We start from the raw sequence: 19,345 nt of genomic DNA, 5'->3' as shown, positions 1-19,345 counted from the left end.
AATATTTGCAGAACCGAAAGGTCTGATTGGGTCTTTTCACTCTCTGTCTGATGGCAGCGTCGCCAGCTTCTGAGACCCAGCCAGGCTGTCACGAGTGGCTTGACACGCAGACCGTGGCTATGAGATCCGCCGGCCACCAGGGGGCGCGCCCTTCCGGGTCCCTCGCTTGGGGAAGCCCTGCCCCGCACGGCGAAGTCCCGCGAGAACGAGACGGGACGCTGGCGAATCTCGGCCCTCCGCGGCTGCCGTAGCGCCGGCCAGGTAAACAGGAAGTGGGCTTCTAGGGAGGATTTTTGGAGTCCAGGTGGGGAGAAGCCGGCGTTCTCCGAGGGAGCGTCCCCGGCGCCGTCGCCTCCTTCCGTCGCCCGCCGCTGCCGGGAAGTGTCACCGGCGCCATGGCCGAGTACTCCTACGTGAAGTCCACCAAACTCGTGCTCAAGGGGGCAAAGGCCAGGAGGTGCGCGCGGCCCGGGGAGGGGGTCCCGTCTGGGGCGCGCGGCGCTGCGGCTCGTCCCCGCGCCCCTGAGCTGGTGAGACGGCGGAGACGCGCCTCGGCTGTGAGAAGCCCAGCCCAGGGCGGTCTGGGCGGCTCCGACCCGCAGCGACCCTCTAGGACGGGGTCGAGCTGCCCCTGGGGTTTCCGAGGGGCGCCCGGTGGATTCGAACTACCGACCTTTTGGTTAGCTGCCGAGCGCTTAGCCGCTGCGCCACCAGGGCTCCTTCCTTAGCTGTTACAGCCTGAACAGGAGGGAGACAGACCCCAGGAGCCACAAGTGTCGCTTCCTTTGGTTCTGGCCTCGCCCCACACCTGCGGGTGGTGAGTGTGCACTGGGCTGACCACTAGGGTAGAGTGATTTTCACACTTACTCCCCTCCGCCCTCCACTTCCCCCCTCCAAAAGTTCCTTTTTGTTTAATGTAATATGAGAAGTGGAACTTGACTGAGTCGCATATGGGCTTTGATGGGGATGCGATAAGAACCATAGGACAGGAACCTGGACCCCACCAGTCAGTAACGTTGTGGTTTGGGGCAAGTTGGTTATTATCGTTTAGACTCTATTTACTCATTTATGAAAAGGGATGAATGATACTTCTCTAATAGGATTACCATGAGGATTAAATGGGATCGTGTGAGTATAGTAAGAGCCGAGTGCAAGGGGAGGTAGTAGTGATTGATGACTATTAGGTTTTTAGGGGAAAACATTCCTGTTTCCACTTCTTTTCTAAGTAGATGTGTGGGGGGCTGACTGTTCATAGGAATGTTGAGTGTTTCCTCTTGGCCTGAGTAATAAACAGCTTGGGGTACATTTAGGTGAGATGAAAATGAAATGTGGAGAAGCAAGCTGGAGCCACTGCCCTTAAGAGCTCTGCCCACTGGTCTTGCATTCAGGAATGTATTCTGAATAAGCCTGAGACTCTTACCGTCTGAATTAGGGGAGGGGGCGGGGGGGCGTGCTTAGTTTCGGAAAGCTTAATTTATACAGAAAATGCCAACAAGTTTGTGTTCTTACAACTGTCAGTCATAATTTACACTTCCGTATAGCACTTTCTGCGTGCCAAGAACAGTTTAAAGCACAGTTACGTCTTTTTTTAAATCACCCTTGGTAGTTTTTTTTTTTTTAATTGAGATATTCAGATACCATAAAACTCATCCTTTGAGAGTGTACCCTGGTGGTATAGTGGTTAATTGCTAACCAAAAGTGCTAACTGCTAACCATAAGGTCGGCAGTTCGAATCCACCAGGTGCTCCTTGGAAACTCCATGGGGCAGTTCTACTCTGTCCTATAGGGTCACTGTAAGTCGGAATCAAATCTCAGCGATGGTTCCCCCCCACCCCCGCCGCAAAGTGTATAACTCAGTGATTTTTTAAATTATATTCACAAGTTTGAGCAACCATTATCACTATCTAATTCCAGAAAGAAACCTGATACCCATTAGCAGTCATTCCCATTTCCCTATCCCCCAGACCGTAGCAACCACTAATCTACTTGCTGTCTCTATGGATTTGCCTACTTGGGACATTTTGTACGAACAGAGTTATACAATATGTGTTCTTACGCGTCTGTTTTTTTTCACTTAGCGTAATGTTTCACAGTTTATCAGTACTTTATTCCTTTTATAGCTGAATAATATTCACTTTATATCACACATTTTGTTTATCCATCACATGATGGACATTCAGGTTGTTTCTACCTTTTGGGTATTTTGAATAATGCTGTTGTGAACATTCAGATACAAGTTTTTGTCAGAGCATGTTTTCATTTCTCCTCAGCTATATAGAATTGCTGGTTAAATGTAACTTTGAGGAACCCCGAACTTTTTTCCAAAGTGGCTGCTCCATTTTATATTCCCATCAGCGAAGTATGAGGGTGTGTATTAACTCCTAATCCTCGTAACAACTTTATGAGGTGGGTTATATTATTATCCCCATTTTATACATATGAAAGCTGAATCACAAAGAGGTTGAGTAACTTTCCAAGCACCACACAGCTAAGAAGGGGCAGAATCAGGATTCAAAACCAGGCAGTCTGAACAAGGCTGGCATTAATCCAAAAAACACAAAACAATAAATGTTGGAGAGGCTGTGGAGAGATTGGAACACTTACACACTGCTGGTGGGAATGTCAAATGGTACAACCGCTTTGGAAATCGATTTGGCGCTTCCTTAAAAACTAGAAATAGAACTACCATACGATCCAGCAATCCCACTCTTTGGAATATATCCTAGAGAAATAAGAGCCTGTACATGAACAGATATATGCACACCTATGTTCACTGCATCACTGTTTACAGTAGCAAAAATATGGAAGCAACCAAGGTGCCCATCAACGGATGAATGCATAAATTATGGTATAGTCACACAGTGGAATACTACTCATGGATAAAGAACAATAATGAATCTGCGAAACATTTCATAACATGGAGGAATCTGGAAGGCATTATGCTGAGCGAAATTAGTCAGCTGCCAAAGGACAAATATTGTATAAGACCACTATTATAAGAACTTGAGAGATAGTTTAAACAGAGAAGAGAATATTCTTTGATGGTTATGAGAGTGGGGAGGAAGGGAGGGAAGTAGAGGGGTTTTCACTAATTAGATAGTGGATAAGAACTATTTTAGGTGAAGGGAAAGACAACACACAGTACAGGTGAGGTCAGCACAACTGGACTAAACCAAAAGCAAAGAAGTTTCCTGAATAAACCGAACACTTTGGAGGCCAGCGTAGCAGGGGCGGGGGTTTGGGGGCCATGGTTTCAGGGGACATCTAAGTCAGTTGTCATAATAAAATCTTTTAAGAAAACATTCTGCATCCCACTTTGGAGAATGGCGTCTGGGGTCTTAAACGCTAGCAGGCGGCCATATAAGATGCATCAATTGGTCTCAACCCACCTGGAGCAAAGGAGAATGAAGAACACCAAGGACACAGAGTAATTGTAAGTCCAAGAGAAAGAAAGGGCCACATAAACCAGACACTACATCAGCCTAAGACCAGAAGAACTAGATGGTGCCTGGCTACAACCAATGACTGCCCTGACAGGGAATACAACAGAGAACCCCTGAGGGAGCAGGAGAGCAGTGGGATGGGATGCAGACCCCAAATTGTCGTAAAAAGACCAGACTTAATGGTCTGACTGAGACTAGAAGGACGCCGGTGGTCATGGGTCCCAGACCTTCTCTTAGCCCAGGACAGGAACCATTCCCAAAGCCAACTCTTCAGACAGGGACTGGACTGGACAATGGGATAGAAAATGATACTGGTGAAGAGTGAGCTTCTTGGATCAAGTAGACACATGAGACTATGTTAGCATCACCTCTCTGAACGGGAGATGAGAGGGCAGAGGGGATAAGAAGCTGGCCGAATAGAAATGAAAAGAGAGTGGAGGGAAGAAGTGTGCTGTCTCATTAGGGGGAGAGCGATTAGGAATATACAGCAAGGTGTATATAAATTTTTGTATGAGAGTCCGACTTGCTTTGCAAACTTTCACTTAAAGCAAGATAAAAATTTAAAAAAGCAGTCTGGTTCCAGGGTCCATGCGTGTGTACTGGGCCAGAAGTCACTTCCCAGTGCTGAGTAAAAGTGCATCAGAGTAAATCATTGTAAACTGATAATTTGTGAATCAGTGTACAGTTTAAAAGACTCTGCTAAGTTTCCATATTGTGATATTTAACACACAATCCAATATATCTAAACTCATCTATATAAATGATCTCCTGTAGTAAGAAGAAGAAGAGCAAAGATAAGAAAAGAAAAAGAGAAGAGGAAGAAGAAACCCAGCTTGATATCGTCGGTGAGTCAGTTTTCAGTACTTTATGCTGAGAAAATTCAACATCTGTTGAGTTCTCATTAAAAATATTTTACTAGACAAATACCAAAAAAAATAGAAGGAATGTGTGACATCTTCCTGTGTGTCTTAAGTGCTCACATACCATCTGTATTTGTAGATTCCCTTTGTTCTTTAGCACAGTAGAGGTCTCTGCTACCTTCCATTCACTATCAGAACAAAGCATAAGACTGATGAAACAGAACTCTCTGATCTCATAGGGACCATTAGTCTACTTGGCCAGTGGTTAAGAGCTCAGGCTGCTAACCAAAAGGTCAGCTCCCTGGAAATCCTATGGGGCAGTTCTGCGCTGTCCTGTAGGGCTGCTATGAGTCAGAATTGACTCAACAGCAACGGGTTTGGTTTTTTGGTTTAGTATTAGTTTACTTAATAGCCCAGCGATTCTAATACATAATTTTCAAGGCCTGATAAGGATACAAAAAAAAAAAAAAAACCCATTGCCATCGAGTCAATTCCAACTCATAGCAACCCCATAGGACAGAGTAGAACCGCCCCACAGAGTTTCCAAGTAGCACCTGGTGAATTCAAGCTGCCGACCTTGTGGTTAGCAGCTGTAGCTGTTAACCACCATGCCACCAGGGTTTCCCTATTAAGGATAAATATTATTTAAACCAAATATATTTTGCAGATTACTTTCTTTGAATATGTACACATTTTAATTGTAGAAGCCATTCATAAGCAAGATAGATCTGGTCTCTACCTTCATAGAGCTTACATTCTAGACAGGTGAATAAAAAATGACAATGTGTGACAATCTTTTATGTGTTATAAGACTATGTAGGAAGAAAATCTAATTTAGTCTCTGTAATTTTTAGAAAGAGATAACCTTAAACACGTCTCTGTAGTTTGTTTAAATCATAATAAGTATGTCTTCTTCATCTGTAAACCACTGATAAGTGTTCTCGGTCAACATGGCATAGAACATATAAAATACAAATAGTTTAAAATCATTAATTGCTGTATTCTTAAGATTTTCAGATGGGGCTTTTGGTCACAATTCTAAATAAAGCATTTGTTCCTTCTACTGAAAACAGTTACAGCTACAAGTCAGAAATAGCTCAAATTATTATCTGAACCTCTTGCTAAATTATTATGTTTATTGCTTTCTAACAGCCTTTAGCTAAAATTTTACTAATATCTATTAAAATAAGTAATGAAAGCCTGAATTGTTTCGCCAAATAGGAAATTTTGTCTAGTGGAATTAACTCCATTTTTGAAAATTTTTATTATAGAAGTTTTCGAACTAATATGAAAGTAAAGAGAGTGTAATGAATCCCTAGTGTTCTTAGACCACAGTATTAGTAATTATCGATATTTCGTCAGTCTTGTTTCATTTACACACACACACATTTTTTTTTCTGGAGAATTTTAAGGCAAATCGGAGATATGTTGTTCCATCCGTAAATACGTAAGTGTGCATCTCTTATTAGGCCAGTCTTTGCCTCTTTCTCTCCCTCCCTCTCCACTCTTGTTATCAGACGCTGTCTAATGCCCAGTCAGTGACTGACTTCGTTTCCACGGGGAAGATTTGAGGCCGTGTTTCCTTCCCTTAAAAACTTCTGCAGCAATCTGTTTAAATAGGTAGACCCTAGGGTTGAGCATTTCTGTGTACACATTAATGTCCATAGACATGGTTTCTGCTTATTTCGCTTCTGATTTAAAATTACAAACTCTTTCTGGGGGAATAGGTAAGAAACAGTCATTGCCTCTGGACAGCAGAGAATAGACTGTTCTCTGTATATCTTGTTGTACCTTCATGTGTATGACCTATACATTTTTTATATTTTAAAAGGAACCTAACCTTAACTCTGGTAATAATCACGTGAATATGCACACACACCCAAATGAATGCATATAAACTGGTGTTAGGGAACGAATTACGTCTCCCAAAAATACATGTTGTACATCTCAACCTCTGTACCTATGGTTATAATCCCATTTGGGAATGGGCTGTCTTTGTTAGGTTAGTGAGGCAGCATTAAAGTAGGGTATATCTTGAGTCAATCTCTTTTGAGATATAAAAGAGATTAAACATGCTAACAGAACAGAGATGGGGTAAGATAGATGCCAAGCCAGATGGAGATTTCCAAGGAACCAGGAAGCAGAAGCTGAAGAGACAAGGGCCTTCCCCAGACCCAATAGAGAAAGAAAGCCTTCTCTTAGAGTGGGCATGCTGAACTCAAACGTCTAGCCTCCTAAACTGTGAGGAAATAAATTTGTTTTTGAAAGCTATCCGTGTGTGACACTCCTATTTTAGCAGCCCTAGATGACTAAGACAACTGATACAACCTGAATAAGGTCCATGGATCCTATCAGTGTCAGCTTCCTGGTTTTGACATTGTACCGGAATAACGTAACACGTTACCGTTGCGAGAAAGTAGATGAAGGGTACATGAGATCTTTCTGTATTATTTCTTACCACTGCAAAATAAAAAGCTTTAAGAAATAATTATAGCAACAACAACAAAAGAGAATCTTGTGTTCATTCTAAAATTTAAAGTTTAAATATTGGTTTTATTTTTTAGGAATCTGGTGGACCGTAACAAACTTTGGTGAAATCTCAGGAACCATAGCCATTGAAATGGATAAAGGAACCTATATACACGCACTGGACAATGGCCTTTTCACCCTGGGAGCTCCACATAAAGAAGGTTTGTGTCTGGTAGAAGCAGGGGAAGGGACAAAGCCACATTAAGTATATATTTTACGACACTCATTTAGGCCACGTTCTTATTGGTCTCAACAATATTTCCAAAGAACGGAGCCACTGCATCTGACTCCTCCACTCTCTTCCCACTGTGGCGGTGCCCTCTTTTCAGTATGAGCATTTCAGAACATTCTGTATAGTCCCAGGTACAAATACAGCATGGATAACTGAAATAGTAAGTGGAAAGAAAAAAAGAAAATCTGGTTAAGAAGAAAATCAGAGGTTTGAATTTCTTCATTCTTTGGACCTTTTGCCAGAACTGACTGATCTGGGGTGTAGTTAACAACTTGAAGTCTGTCCTCCCCGTTAGCCCATCAGAAGACGCTCTAACGAAGTGTGAGGTAACTGAAAGGAAAAAGCAGTACCTTTTGGTCAGAATCGTCATCCGTTGAGTAAATTAGAGCATTTGGTTTTTAAATGTTAGGTGCTTACCTATTTGTTTATAACACACAGAGCAATCTTGGAAGTGACTAAGTATACACCCCCTGCCGGCCTATCTTATTAAGTATGTAAAAGCTAACACCGCAGTTTTCTGAAGACAAGATAGATCTTGATATTATAGATACTGTATTATCATACTTATATCGAAATACTCTTATATTAAAATTAGGAACAGGCAACTTTCGCCCATTGGAGAAGGACTTAATCATCATAGTGGGAAAGGCAGACAGCTTCACGGATCACCATTATTTCTGCCTTTGACATACCCTGATGCCTAACTCACACTAACTTGTACATGTTATGCTGTCTTAATATATTTTTTAAAAGTTACGTTTTTTTACAGCTGAAAAAATTTTTATGTGTATGTTTAATGCAAATGTCAAATTTATCTTAAAATGGTTTTCTTTTGTAGTGGATGAGGGCCCTAGTCCCCCAGAGCAGTTTACAGCTGTCAAACTATCTGATTCCAGGTAAGCTTGAGTTGAACAATAATTAATAACATTTATGTGTGTGTGTGTTTAATTCATTCATTAAAAAATACTAGTATCTAGCTACCTGAAGCCCAGAGAGTAATTTTTATTTAAAAAGCAAAATAATTTTTTCTGAAAAGTAGATTTTGTGGCATTTCAAAAATACAGCATTATTTGTACGTCCAGTAATTATTTAGGTATTAAGTGAGATTTTTAATGAGTTTGCGTTTAGAACAGAAAGCCTCATATGTAAAGCATACATGATTATCCAAGATAATACTTCGGATATTAAAAAAGCCCATTAATTTATCTCTTTTTATTTTAAAATGATTTCTACTAGAATATCTGTGTGCGTATATATTTGTATTTTTGTAAAATCAAACCCATTGCTGTTGAGTCAATGCCTATGGTACAGAGTAGAACTGCCCCACAGGGCTTCCAAGGACCACTTGGTAGATTCGAACCCCCAACCTTTTGGTTAGCAGCCAACCTCTTAACTCTTAACCACTACGCCACCAGTGTTTCCGTGTGTGTGTCTGTGTGTGGAAAAACACATGTGGTTATCTTGGGTGGTGGGTTAAGATGGGTCACTTTCTACTGTAATTTCCTAACGTATGTGTGTGTGTCTGTGTATGGAGAAACACGTGATTATCTTGGGTGGCGGGTTAAGATGGGTCGTTTTCTACTATAATTTCCTAATGTATGTGTGTGTGTGTGTCTGTGTGTCTGTGTATGGAGAAACACGTGATTATCTTGGGTGGCGGGTTAAGATAGGTCACTTTCTACTATAATTTCCTAATGTGTCTGTGTGTGTGTCTGTGTATGGAAAACACATGTGATTATCTCAGGTGGTGGGTTAAGGTGGGTCACTTTCTACTATAATTTCCTAATGCTCAACTACAAACCTGTATTTTATAATCAGAAAAAAAAAAAGGACGTTGGGTTTGTTTGTTTTCAAACCCAGTAAGTACTTCTATATAAATTCTGCCTATCGAGATATGTTGAACCACATCAGATGTGTATTTTGAACTTTTTTTCCTTGTATTGAACAGTACTTCATTAGAATAAAAAATCTCATTATAAGGAAATCATATGTGTATATGTGTACTATTTTTGTGTTCCATATTGAACTTCTCTCAGTTTGTGTGTTGTGCGTGTACACTATTTTTATGTTCCATATTGAATTGAACTTTTTTTCTATTAATCTGAAGAATTGCCCTGAAATCTGGGTATGGAAAATATCTTGGTATAAATTCAGATGGACTTGTTGTTGGGCGTTCAGATGCAATTGGGCCAAGAGAACAATGGGAGCCAGTCTTTCAAGATGTAAGTAGTTGATTGTTTATAAAAGCTTCTTGTCGGTATAAAAGAAAGTCTTTAAAAGTCAGTGAGGGAGACAGAAGGACCACATACAGCAGACACTACATCAGCCTGAGACCAGAAGAACTAGATGGTGCCCAGCCATAACCAGTGACTGCTCTGACAGGCAACACAACAGAGAACCCCTGAGGGAGCAAGAGAGCAGTGGGATGCAGACCCCAAATTCTCATAAAAAGACCAGACTTAATGGTCAGACTGGGACTAGAAGGACCCCAGTGGTCATGGTCCCCAGACCTTCTGTTAGCCCGAGACAGGAACCATTCCCGGGGCCAACTCTTCAAACAGGGATTGGACTGGAATATGGGATAGAAAATGTTACTGGTTAAGAATGGGCTTCTTGGATCAAGTAGACACATGAGACTGTGTTGGCATCTCCTGTCTGGAAGGGAGATGAGAGGGCAGGGGGAGTCAGAAGCTGCCCAAATGGACACGAGGAGAGAGCGTGAAGGGAAGTAGTGTGCTGTCTCGTTAGGGGGAGAGCAATTAGGAGTGTATAGCAAGGTGTGTATAAATTTTTGTACGAGAGACTGACTTGATTTGTAAACTTTTACTTAAAGCACAATAAAAATTGATAATAATAATAAAAAAAACATTGTATGGGAGAGATGACAGACTATGTAGAAGCTTGTTTGGTGCCCATACAAAAATAAACCCATAGTTCTATGTGGCAAAAAAAAAAAGTCAACGAGAGCATGTATTCTTTTTAAAAAAAAAAAAAAAAAAAAGTACTATAGTACATTAAATTGGAGGGAAAAAAATCATACGAACTCATAACATTAAAATGATCTCCAAAAATGGCACCACAAAAACAGCAGTAGTGTTTTGCCTCCACCGTTCCCGTGTACCCCTCCTGCCTAGATTTGGGTCTCTTAATTTTCATTAAAAAACTAGGATTCCTTAGAGGATAGCCGATTCTAAGTCTTGGGACAGGAGAACAAGGATAGTTTAGGACTGTCTCTTTGCTAGCAGGAATTAGAGATGCCTCCAAAACTGTCGTAAGAGGACAGTGGGACAGGCTCGAGGGAATGGCCACTGACCAAGTCATGACAATTTCTGCATAAAATAATAAATAGTAATGATAATGGTAGTTCACTGAAATGAAGTAGAAATAAAGTAAAAGTCCTTGAGTTCAGAAGATAAAAAAATATAGTGTATAAAAATATAGTTTTAATACAAAATAAGGATAAAGAGATTAATTTTTATTAAGTAGGATGGTGCTGCAGTATGTACTTTGTTAAGTCTATGTCTGTTTATACAGAATACCTAAAGTTCTTTCTTGTATTTGTGTAAGCAGTAAAGATTGAACAGAGACATGAAAAAGCTAAATAACCAAAAACCAGCCTGTTGCTGTCAAGCCAATTCCTACTCATAGCGACCCTATAGGACAGAGTAGAACTGCCCCCATAGGATTTCCAGGGAGTGCCAGGTGGGTTTGAACTGCCAGCCTTTTGGTTAGCAACCATAGCTCTTAACCACTACGTCGCCAGGGTTTCCACAAAAGCTAAATCGTCTCCAATAAGTAGATGTTAACCTCAACAACAGCCAGGACCAGTGGACACCAGTCTCTCATACAATAACTACATAGAACAGTTCAGTCATTGAGTAGCACCAGTGATCACATACAGCAACAAATTCAAAATAGGATCCAACGGTGTTTTCTAAGATGATAAATTAGCCAGGCATCCTCAAAAAAAGAGGTAACTACTGAGACTCATTCCCTCATCTCTGAGGATAAAATCTCTGATTTAGTGGCTTTCAAACTTTTTTGACCCCAGCGTACACACAACCAAGAAGAGTATGAATGTTTTTTCCACATGTGGAAGTCCCTTAGACATTGCTTCTTGAAGTTCTGAATAGTAGATTCAAAGGCACCAAAGGCTAGCTATTCTATATGTTTTTATTTCCTGTTTATAGTGAAAAGAAATGTTACTTAAAACACTACTGTTTGAGTAAATTATTTTGGATCACATTATTCACATTTTTTTATTTTGTCTGTAAAGCTCATTTTTAAATTGAACTAAATCAGTTATATCCTTAATATATCTGCTATGGACTGAATTGTGTCCCCCCAAAATATGTATTATAAAACTTCTATACCTGTGGTTATAATCCCATTTGGGAATGGGTTGTCTTTGTTACGTTAACGTAGCAGGATTAGGGTAGGGTGTGTCTGGAGTCACTCTCTGTAGAGATACAAAAGAGATTAAACAAGCCAGCCAGAGAAGCAGAGGTGGGGGAAGAGAGATGCCAGGCTGCAGGAAGGTCAGCCTAAAGCAACAAGGACCTCCCCCCAGAGCCAACAGAGAGAGAGAGCCTTCCCCTAGAGCCAGCACCCTGAATTCAGACTTCTAGCCTCCTAAACTGTGAGAGAATAAATTTCTGTTTGTTAAAGCCATCCACTTGTGGTATTTCTGTTAACAGCAACACTAGATAACTAAGACAGTATCTTTTAGGCCAAAGAAAACAATTTTATTGTACATAGTCAGAATTTAGTCCTACCGAAAGAATATACTAAAAATATTTATTGTGGTTATTTTTGCAGAGTAATGTTATAGGTTATTTTGGTTTTCTTTTGTATTCATTTTTATATTTTCCTGGTTCTCTATTAATTCTTTTTCCTGATTTACTTTTAGAATCGGGGGAGAAACTAGTCTAAAGAGTTAAGAATTCTTTTGCAGTTATTCTTATAGCTCTGTTTTGTTGTTTTGTTTTATTTAGGGGAAAATGGCTTTATTGGCCTCAAATAGCTGCTTTATTAGATGCAATGAAGCAGGCGATATAGAAGCCAAGAGTAAAACGGCAGGAGAAGAGGAAATGATCAAGGTAATCACCACATGCATCCGCAGACTAGCACACCTCATACCGTAAAACACCACAGGTAACCCAACCATTGCCGTTGAGTCGATTCCGACTCATAGCGACCCTATAGGACAGAGTAGAGCTGCCTCATAGGGTTTCCAAGGAGCGCCTGGCGGATTCCAACTGCTGACCTCTTGGTTAGCAGCCTTAGCGCTTAACCACTACACCACCAGGGTTTCCACCACAAGTAACATGCCCACGTAAATACCGCGCCCACACATACAACGCACGGAAGTGATGACATTAGGTAAAACGGTTCTGGCATGGCGCACCCACGTGTGTGTATACCACCCAGGTCTCAGGACACTTCCACCTCATTCACCTGTCCCCATCATATTGTTCTGTTCGTTTACTTTAATCTCATGTTTATGTTTATAAAAATGGTCCAAAAATGTTACTTTTGATCATAATTGTATAATAAAGGTATAAGCCAAGAAGTCACGGATCAAGTTTGGTAGTCCCCCAGTAATTGCAAAATAAGCAATCGAAACTGTGTGTTTGTTTCTATTAAATTAGCTTAACGTTTGACTGAGAAAACCTTATCAGATCGTCTTAAGTGAAACCATTAGGTTATGTTAGGTTTGCTCATTTTGTAGTTTAATTATGTCTTCTAAGTGTCAGCGTCTTTGATCAGTGGTCATAAGTCGCCTTAGTCACATGCCCATGAGCCTAGGTCTATAGAAAGACCCTTGCTTCTTGTGCACCTCACATTTGTGATCAGAAATTGGAATTGAAGTCAGCAACCTGGAAAAAACATTGATATAATGCGCTTACAAAAGTAACGTGCAGGGGGTTGTGTAGCTGGCAGAAACTCGTAACTTGCGTGTAAATTTGCATAAATGTGGTATATATGATGTGGGAAATGCTGGGGGCATAGTGGTTCTGTGCTACAGCTGCTAACCAAAAGGTCGGCAGTTCAGATCCACCAGGCACTCCTTGGAAACTCTGTGGGGCAGATCTGCTCTGCACTATAGAGTTGCTATGAGTCGGAATCGAGTCGACGGCAATGGGTTTATATATGATGTGACTACGCTCTTTAAAACGCTAAAGTCATTTACTGTCACGTCAAAGGTTAATAGCATTTTATAATATGACACACTGCTGAAAGCGTCCCACCTATGGTCTTCTTTAATGTTTTAGTGCTCCTAAGAGATAGCTGTTGTCTTAACTTTACAGGTGCGGAAGCAGCCTCTGACCCTCCCTGCATCCTCACCAGTTTTGGTCTAGACATGGTAGAGGCGAGCTGTGTATTCAGGCCCACCTGACTCCAGAAGCTTCTTTCACATTTCATACCAGACTGCTTCTCAGAAAGCCAGCCATTAAGAATATGCTAGTGTATTTTTGACTTGGCTACATGTAATTCAGTTTATTTATTTATATTTATCTATTCATACCTTTTTTTATTCATACTTAGTTTTATGATATCATGTTTAAATTATTGTTCACCTTGGTTACATTTCCAACGTGTGACTAATTGATGACAGTACAGATGTATGTGCAGTACTTTACACTTCTAGGGAGAGAGACACTGTGTTACCATTAATTACAGCAGTTTGAGGGACCTGTCCGATTTCCCTGGGTCTGTGTGGTTAATCCGGGACCTGGAAGCTCTGAGTAATGACTACCTAGCACCCTTCCATTTACACGAAGGCTGTGCTGGTCTCTGTCGGTCATCCACCTCTATTGGCCTGGCTTTGTCAACCAGACCACAGATCCCTCCTACCAAAAGTAGTACGGTGACACAGGCCCCAGCCAGGAACTTTCCCGGGTCTTCCAGGACCCCTCTAGCCAAACTGTGACACGTATGTCATTGGCACACAGGTGTGGTGGTGTTGGTCACCATTTTCTGAACAGTTTTGGCACTGGACTGTGAGCCACAAAGACCAGTTTGGAGACACGTGTCCTATGTGTTGCAAATTAAGCCAGTTCCAAACCCACTGGGAGTCCATTTCAATTCATAGTGACCCTAGAGGACGTAATAGGACTGCCCATAGGGTTTCCACGGAGTGGCTGGTGGATTCGAACTGCCGACCTCCTGGTTAAGCTGAGCTCTTTACCACTGTGCCTCCAGGTCTCCAAGCCAGTTCCAAAGGCCTAAATTCTACTTTGTCCCACTTAATTGATCCAAATTGCTATATCTGGATCAAATAACATATCGCATGTGATTGTAAGTATCTGTCAAAACTTACGAGGATGTATGGAGAGTTTTAAAGTGGTGGATTCCAATTAAGTAAAAACAAATTCTGTTATGTGAAGTCTTAATATATTTGGTAATAGTCTGTCCAAAGTAAAGTAGCTTCTGTCTTAAGCTTTCAGTATGATAAAAAATCAATATAATCTGCTATGGACAATTAGATCTCAGTATATACTTTAAGGAGCCTTGGTGGAATGACGGTTAAGCACTCGGCTGCTGACAGGTTGGTGGTTTGAACCCACCTAGCAGCAGTGTGGGAAAAAGACCTGGGAATCTGCTCCCATAAAGGTTACTGCCTGGAAAACCCTATGGGGCAGTTCTGCTGTGTCACATGGAGTCACTGGGAGTCAGAATGGACTCAACAGCACCTAACAACACATACTCACTCTGAGGCCACACTTATATCTGTTAAATTATTACCTAATTGCTCAGCACAATCTGATTTGTAAAATATTTTTCAAATCATTTTATCTTTAGTGTATCTGACACAAGGGCTCTAGAGAAATACAATAGCAATTACTTCTACAAATTATATATATGAAATCCTAGACACATAATCCAGAACCTGTCTGTTTTCTGAATCTCATTGCTAAGTTGATTTTTTTTTCCTCTGGAGAAATCGCCTAGAATGTTCTTATGTGGTGACTAAAACAGAGGGAGAAGGTAAGTATATAACCTGTTGTGTTCTTTTCTCCAATATCCAGATTAGGTCCTGTGCTGAAAGAGAAACCAAGAAAAAAGATGACATTCCAGAAGAAGACAAAGGAAATATTAAGCAGTGTGAAATCAATTACGTGTACGTAGTCTTCTCCTTCCAGACCCGAAGGTTTGGTCAGGAAGTGCTTCTCAAGGAGCTTTTAATGTCCACTGTAGGACAGAGGAGCCCTGATGGCGCAGTGGTTAAGAGCTTGGCTGCTAACCAGAAGGTCAGCAGTTCGAATCCACCAGCCACTCCTCAGAAGCCCAATGGGGCAGTTCTACTCTGTCCTACAGGGTCGCTATGAGTCAGAATCGACTCAAGGGCAATGAGTTTGGTTTTGGGGTCTAGGACAGAGCATGGAGCTGAATGCTCTCGAATTCTCAGGGCTTCAGTTTTCCTGGTTAACTTGCCAACTTTCAAAGCCACAGGCACTTGGGCTAGTCAGCTCTCCCTCTTGCTTAACCTATCAGACTGTTACGCCAAACAGATGCTGAGCAAAGCCAGGACACAAGGAACTCAAACCAGCCTTTCTTGGTGGAAGCGGGGCTTGTAGAGTCACCCGCTCAGCTGCCTTATGGGGTGGGTCAGTAAGGAGGTCACCTTTGTAGTTGGAAAGCTGTGGGTTATTGAAGAACTCAGATTTTTTAATGAATGGAAAACTTTATAAGTTCATCAGTGAACACATGTAAGCAAAGTTTGAGGTATTTTTAAAACATTTTCTTAACAGAAAGAAATTTCAGAGCTTCCAAGACCACAAACTTAAAATAAGTAAAGAAGATAATAAGATTCTTAAAAAGGCTCGGAAAGATGGATTTTTGCATGAGACACTTCTGGACAGGTAGGTGTATTTGTATTTCCAACTATTTTAAGTAGCCAATAGAAGTGGTGTGTATAAAACCAATATTCTTTTTAAATCAGTTTTCAAATTTTAGTCTTTATTTATGATTTGAGAACGTGGTAATATTGCCTAGAAATCCCATCGTAAGTCTGGGGAAAGGGCCAAGAAAGAGTATCTTGAAATTACAGCCAGATTCTAAATACTTACATACTGTAAGAGATTCAGATTTGATTGAAACTATTTTATAAATTTATTTACCACCATCGTTACATAACTGTTAGAACCAGGTGTAGGTAGAAGTAGTGTAATTAACATCAAAACTCTGTGGATTCTTTTGGAGTCATACACGTTCCTAATGATCAGATGAAAAATAGACCGGCTTAAAAAGTTACCAAGTATAAAAGTTACATGAATTAAATTCAAAGCAGTTTTATTAAGTTGGATTCAAAAGTGTGCAAGATATTTATCATAGTCCAGTATTATTTATTTATGTCTACTATTTAGGTAAATACTGTTGTACATGTACAACATGAAAAAAAAAAACAGGTGTAACTGAGCTTACAGTTGTCAGCCAGGCAAGTGCCAGCCGGATAGAGACTTTGGTAATCTCCTGCCACTTACTCATCCAAGTCATGTGTTGCAAAATCAGTCTTAAAATCTCCCTGTGCGCTGTTTGACAAAGGCGATGGCTAATCACGTAGTTCCCGTTGGGTAGTTGATAGAGTTCCCGGAAGTAAGTAAATGAGATAAGAATTGTTTGCAGCTGAGCGACTTAGCATGCATCTAGTTCTAAGAAATCAGGGAGGGGCTGTAAAAAATAATCAGGGTGCAGGGTCAAAAGAACTAGAGTAAGCTCCGTGTCCTCCAACTTTTTTCGCTTGTGAAAATACAGCATTGCCACCCTGATAGTTAGAACTTAAGGGCTTGCTTAATTCAGAGGCTGCAGCCAGAAGTGCTGCTGCTGTGCACCGAAAAAGCCACTGGACAATGTTTATGACATACTGGGGGAATTAAAAATATAAAATTTGAATACACATTTGAATGTATGTTTTGCAGCAGTATAACCAAATTTGAGAGCAGTTTCTAAGCATGAGTTTTATATTTAGTAGCAGTTTTTTGTCTGTAACATAAATATTAACTATATATGGCATGTTTTACATAAATTAATGTTTTTTATTTATTTATTTTTTTGGTTCAAACAGGAGAGCCAAATTGAAAGCTGATAGATACTGCAAATGACCAGGATTTTTGTTTCTATCTTATCCTGTTTTTTTTTTTTTTCTGAATAAAATATTCAGTGGAAGCTCTTTTATGGAGTCCTTGGTCTGTTACGGAATTAGTGTTGAACGAATAGCTAGTTTCAGCAGGATTAATCAAGTTGGATCGAGATTCCCTAAGAATGTTCCCGCTGGTTAGCTTGCAGTGCTTCACGTGGAAATGACGCTAGTGTCACAGATTTTTTTTTGCTTTTCTGGATTTTCATTCATGAAGTCTGAGGTACTACTCAGTGAAGCCGATGCTTCCCGGGTGGCTTGTGGACTCTGTCTTCATTGCTTTACAGTTGTCCTTTACGTGACTTGATGCTTAACCTGTAGCTTTAAAAAGGAGTTAGAAACTCCCAGTGCAGTCAGTCAACAAGGCTCTGTGATTCTACCTCTTAAGTACTGGCCAAATCACAGGCAGTCCAAACAATTCTCAGATCACAGGGGCTGGACAGAGAGAAAGAAATCACCTATTAGGCAGTGGGATGGAACCTAGAAACATCACCAAAGAGCAGGTAGGCTCTGAACAGAGGGAAAAACCAGAAAACCAAACCTGTTGCCATCAAGTCAATTCCAACTCATAGCAACCCTATAGGACAGAGAAGAATGGCCCCATAGGGTTTCCAAGGAGCGGCTGGTGGATTCGAACTGCCAACCTTTTGATTAGCAACTGAGGTCTGAACCACCAGGGCTCTGAGTAGAGGATAGGAGAGTAAAATTGGGGCGATTCCCTAATCAGGAGTGTTTGGCCACAGTGCATGTATATGTAATGCTATCATCTACACTTGTGGGGTGGATTAGGAGCTATTAAAGGGCTTCGCTAAGTATTGCTGAGATACGCCGCACTGAGGCTGTTTATTCCTAGCCTGCCTCTTTCTGAGTAACTGAATATCGTATTCCATATGTCATCCAACCCAATGACTGTTCCAGAATCCAGGTGGTGTATCAGAATCATTCCTGAAATACAGATGGCTGGATGTCACACTGGGAATTCTGATGAAGGGCTGATGTGGGCCCAGGCACATCTATAGTTTTAAAACCCCAAATTAATTACAGTGCACAGCCATGACTGAGGCCTGGCCTAGTTCTCACCTTTTTATTCCATCTGTCACCAAATCTAGAGCTACATGGCCACTCTACACGCAAGGTAGCTAAGCTTGAGGGAACTTACAAGGGCGCCCTGGCTGTAGGTCAGGCCCTTGTGCTTTCATCAGATTCTTAGACCATGCTTACCAGTCTGTACTACAAAGCAATGATTCTCAGCCAGGGGCTGTTTTGCCCTCCTCCCCACCCCCCAGGGACATTTGGCATTGCCTGGAGACATGTTTGGTTATCACGACTGGGGGGATGGGATTGCTACTGGCATCTAGCGGGTAGAAGCTAGGAATACCGCTAAATATTCTGTAATACAAGAGACAGCCCTACAACTAAGGATTGCCTGGCCCAATACTGCCAAGGCTATGAAACGTGCCCTAGGGCTTGGTCTATTCCTTGCTTTCCCAGTTCCCTGGCCCTCCAAAATAGTAGTTGAAATTCATATACACAAGACTCTCCTAGGACACCTGTCTTACATACAGAGCTCCGAAACCCACTCCAGAGAGTCAGGCTTAGCCAATCTAGGATTAGGCCTCAGAATTGGCACTTTAACAAGCTCCCAGATTACTCCGAAGCAGGTGATCACGATCCTGTTTGAGAAACGCTGCCCTCAAAGATGGAAATCTTGCTTCTAAACAAGCTTGGTGCCTGAGATCATCTACCTGCCAACTGAGTTCCCTGCAACAGACATTCTGTCATCCTGAGTTTCTGAACATAGTGTGTTCCTGGATTCCTTATCACCGTGCCTGCTGTCATGTTCCCGAGCTCCTGCCCACATTTTGTGGAGAAGAACTAATTACAGACCCCGGCAACTAGGAAGACACAGATGATTAAAAATATGCATTGCCTACCGTCTTAATTATCTAATGCTGCTATAACAGAAATACCACAAGTGGATGGCTTTGGAATTTATTCTTTCACAGTCTAGGAGGCCAGGAGTCCGAATTCAGGGTGCCAGCTCCAGGGGAAGGCTTTCTCTCTTTGTCAGCTCTGGGGGAAGATCCTTGTCCGCAGTCTTCCCCTGGTGTAGGAACTTCTCAACACAGGGACCCTGAGT

At 41.3% G+C, this 19,345-nt stretch overlaps 1 protein-coding gene across 1 annotated transcript; it reads left to right on the top strand.

The window, feature by feature from the left end:
* Positions 1-267: 267 nt before the first annotated feature.
* On the top strand, positions 268-17,241 carry FRG1 (FSHD region gene 1). The gene is made up of 9 exons (XM_049866629.1): positions 268-457; positions 4,218-4,288; positions 6,868-6,993; positions 7,903-7,960; positions 9,172-9,286; positions 12,059-12,163; positions 15,098-15,189; positions 15,821-15,931; positions 17,134-17,241. The coding sequence occupies exons 1-9, from the start codon at positions 396-398 to the stop codon at positions 17,168-17,170; spliced, it is 777 nt and encodes a 258-aa protein (XP_049722586.1). The 5' UTR covers positions 268-395; the 3' UTR covers positions 17,171-17,241.
* Positions 17,242-19,345: the final 2,104 nt, after the last annotated feature.

The sequence above is a fragment of the Elephas maximus genome, chromosome 22 (assembly GCF_024166365.1).
Source record: "Elephas maximus indicus isolate mEleMax1 chromosome 22, mEleMax1 primary haplotype, whole genome shotgun sequence".
In the NCBI taxonomy this organism is placed as follows: Eukaryota; Metazoa; Chordata; class Mammalia; order Proboscidea; family Elephantidae; genus Elephas; species Elephas maximus.
Note: the sequence above shows the minus strand (reverse complement) of the source record. Positions and strands in the feature narration are given on the sequence as shown.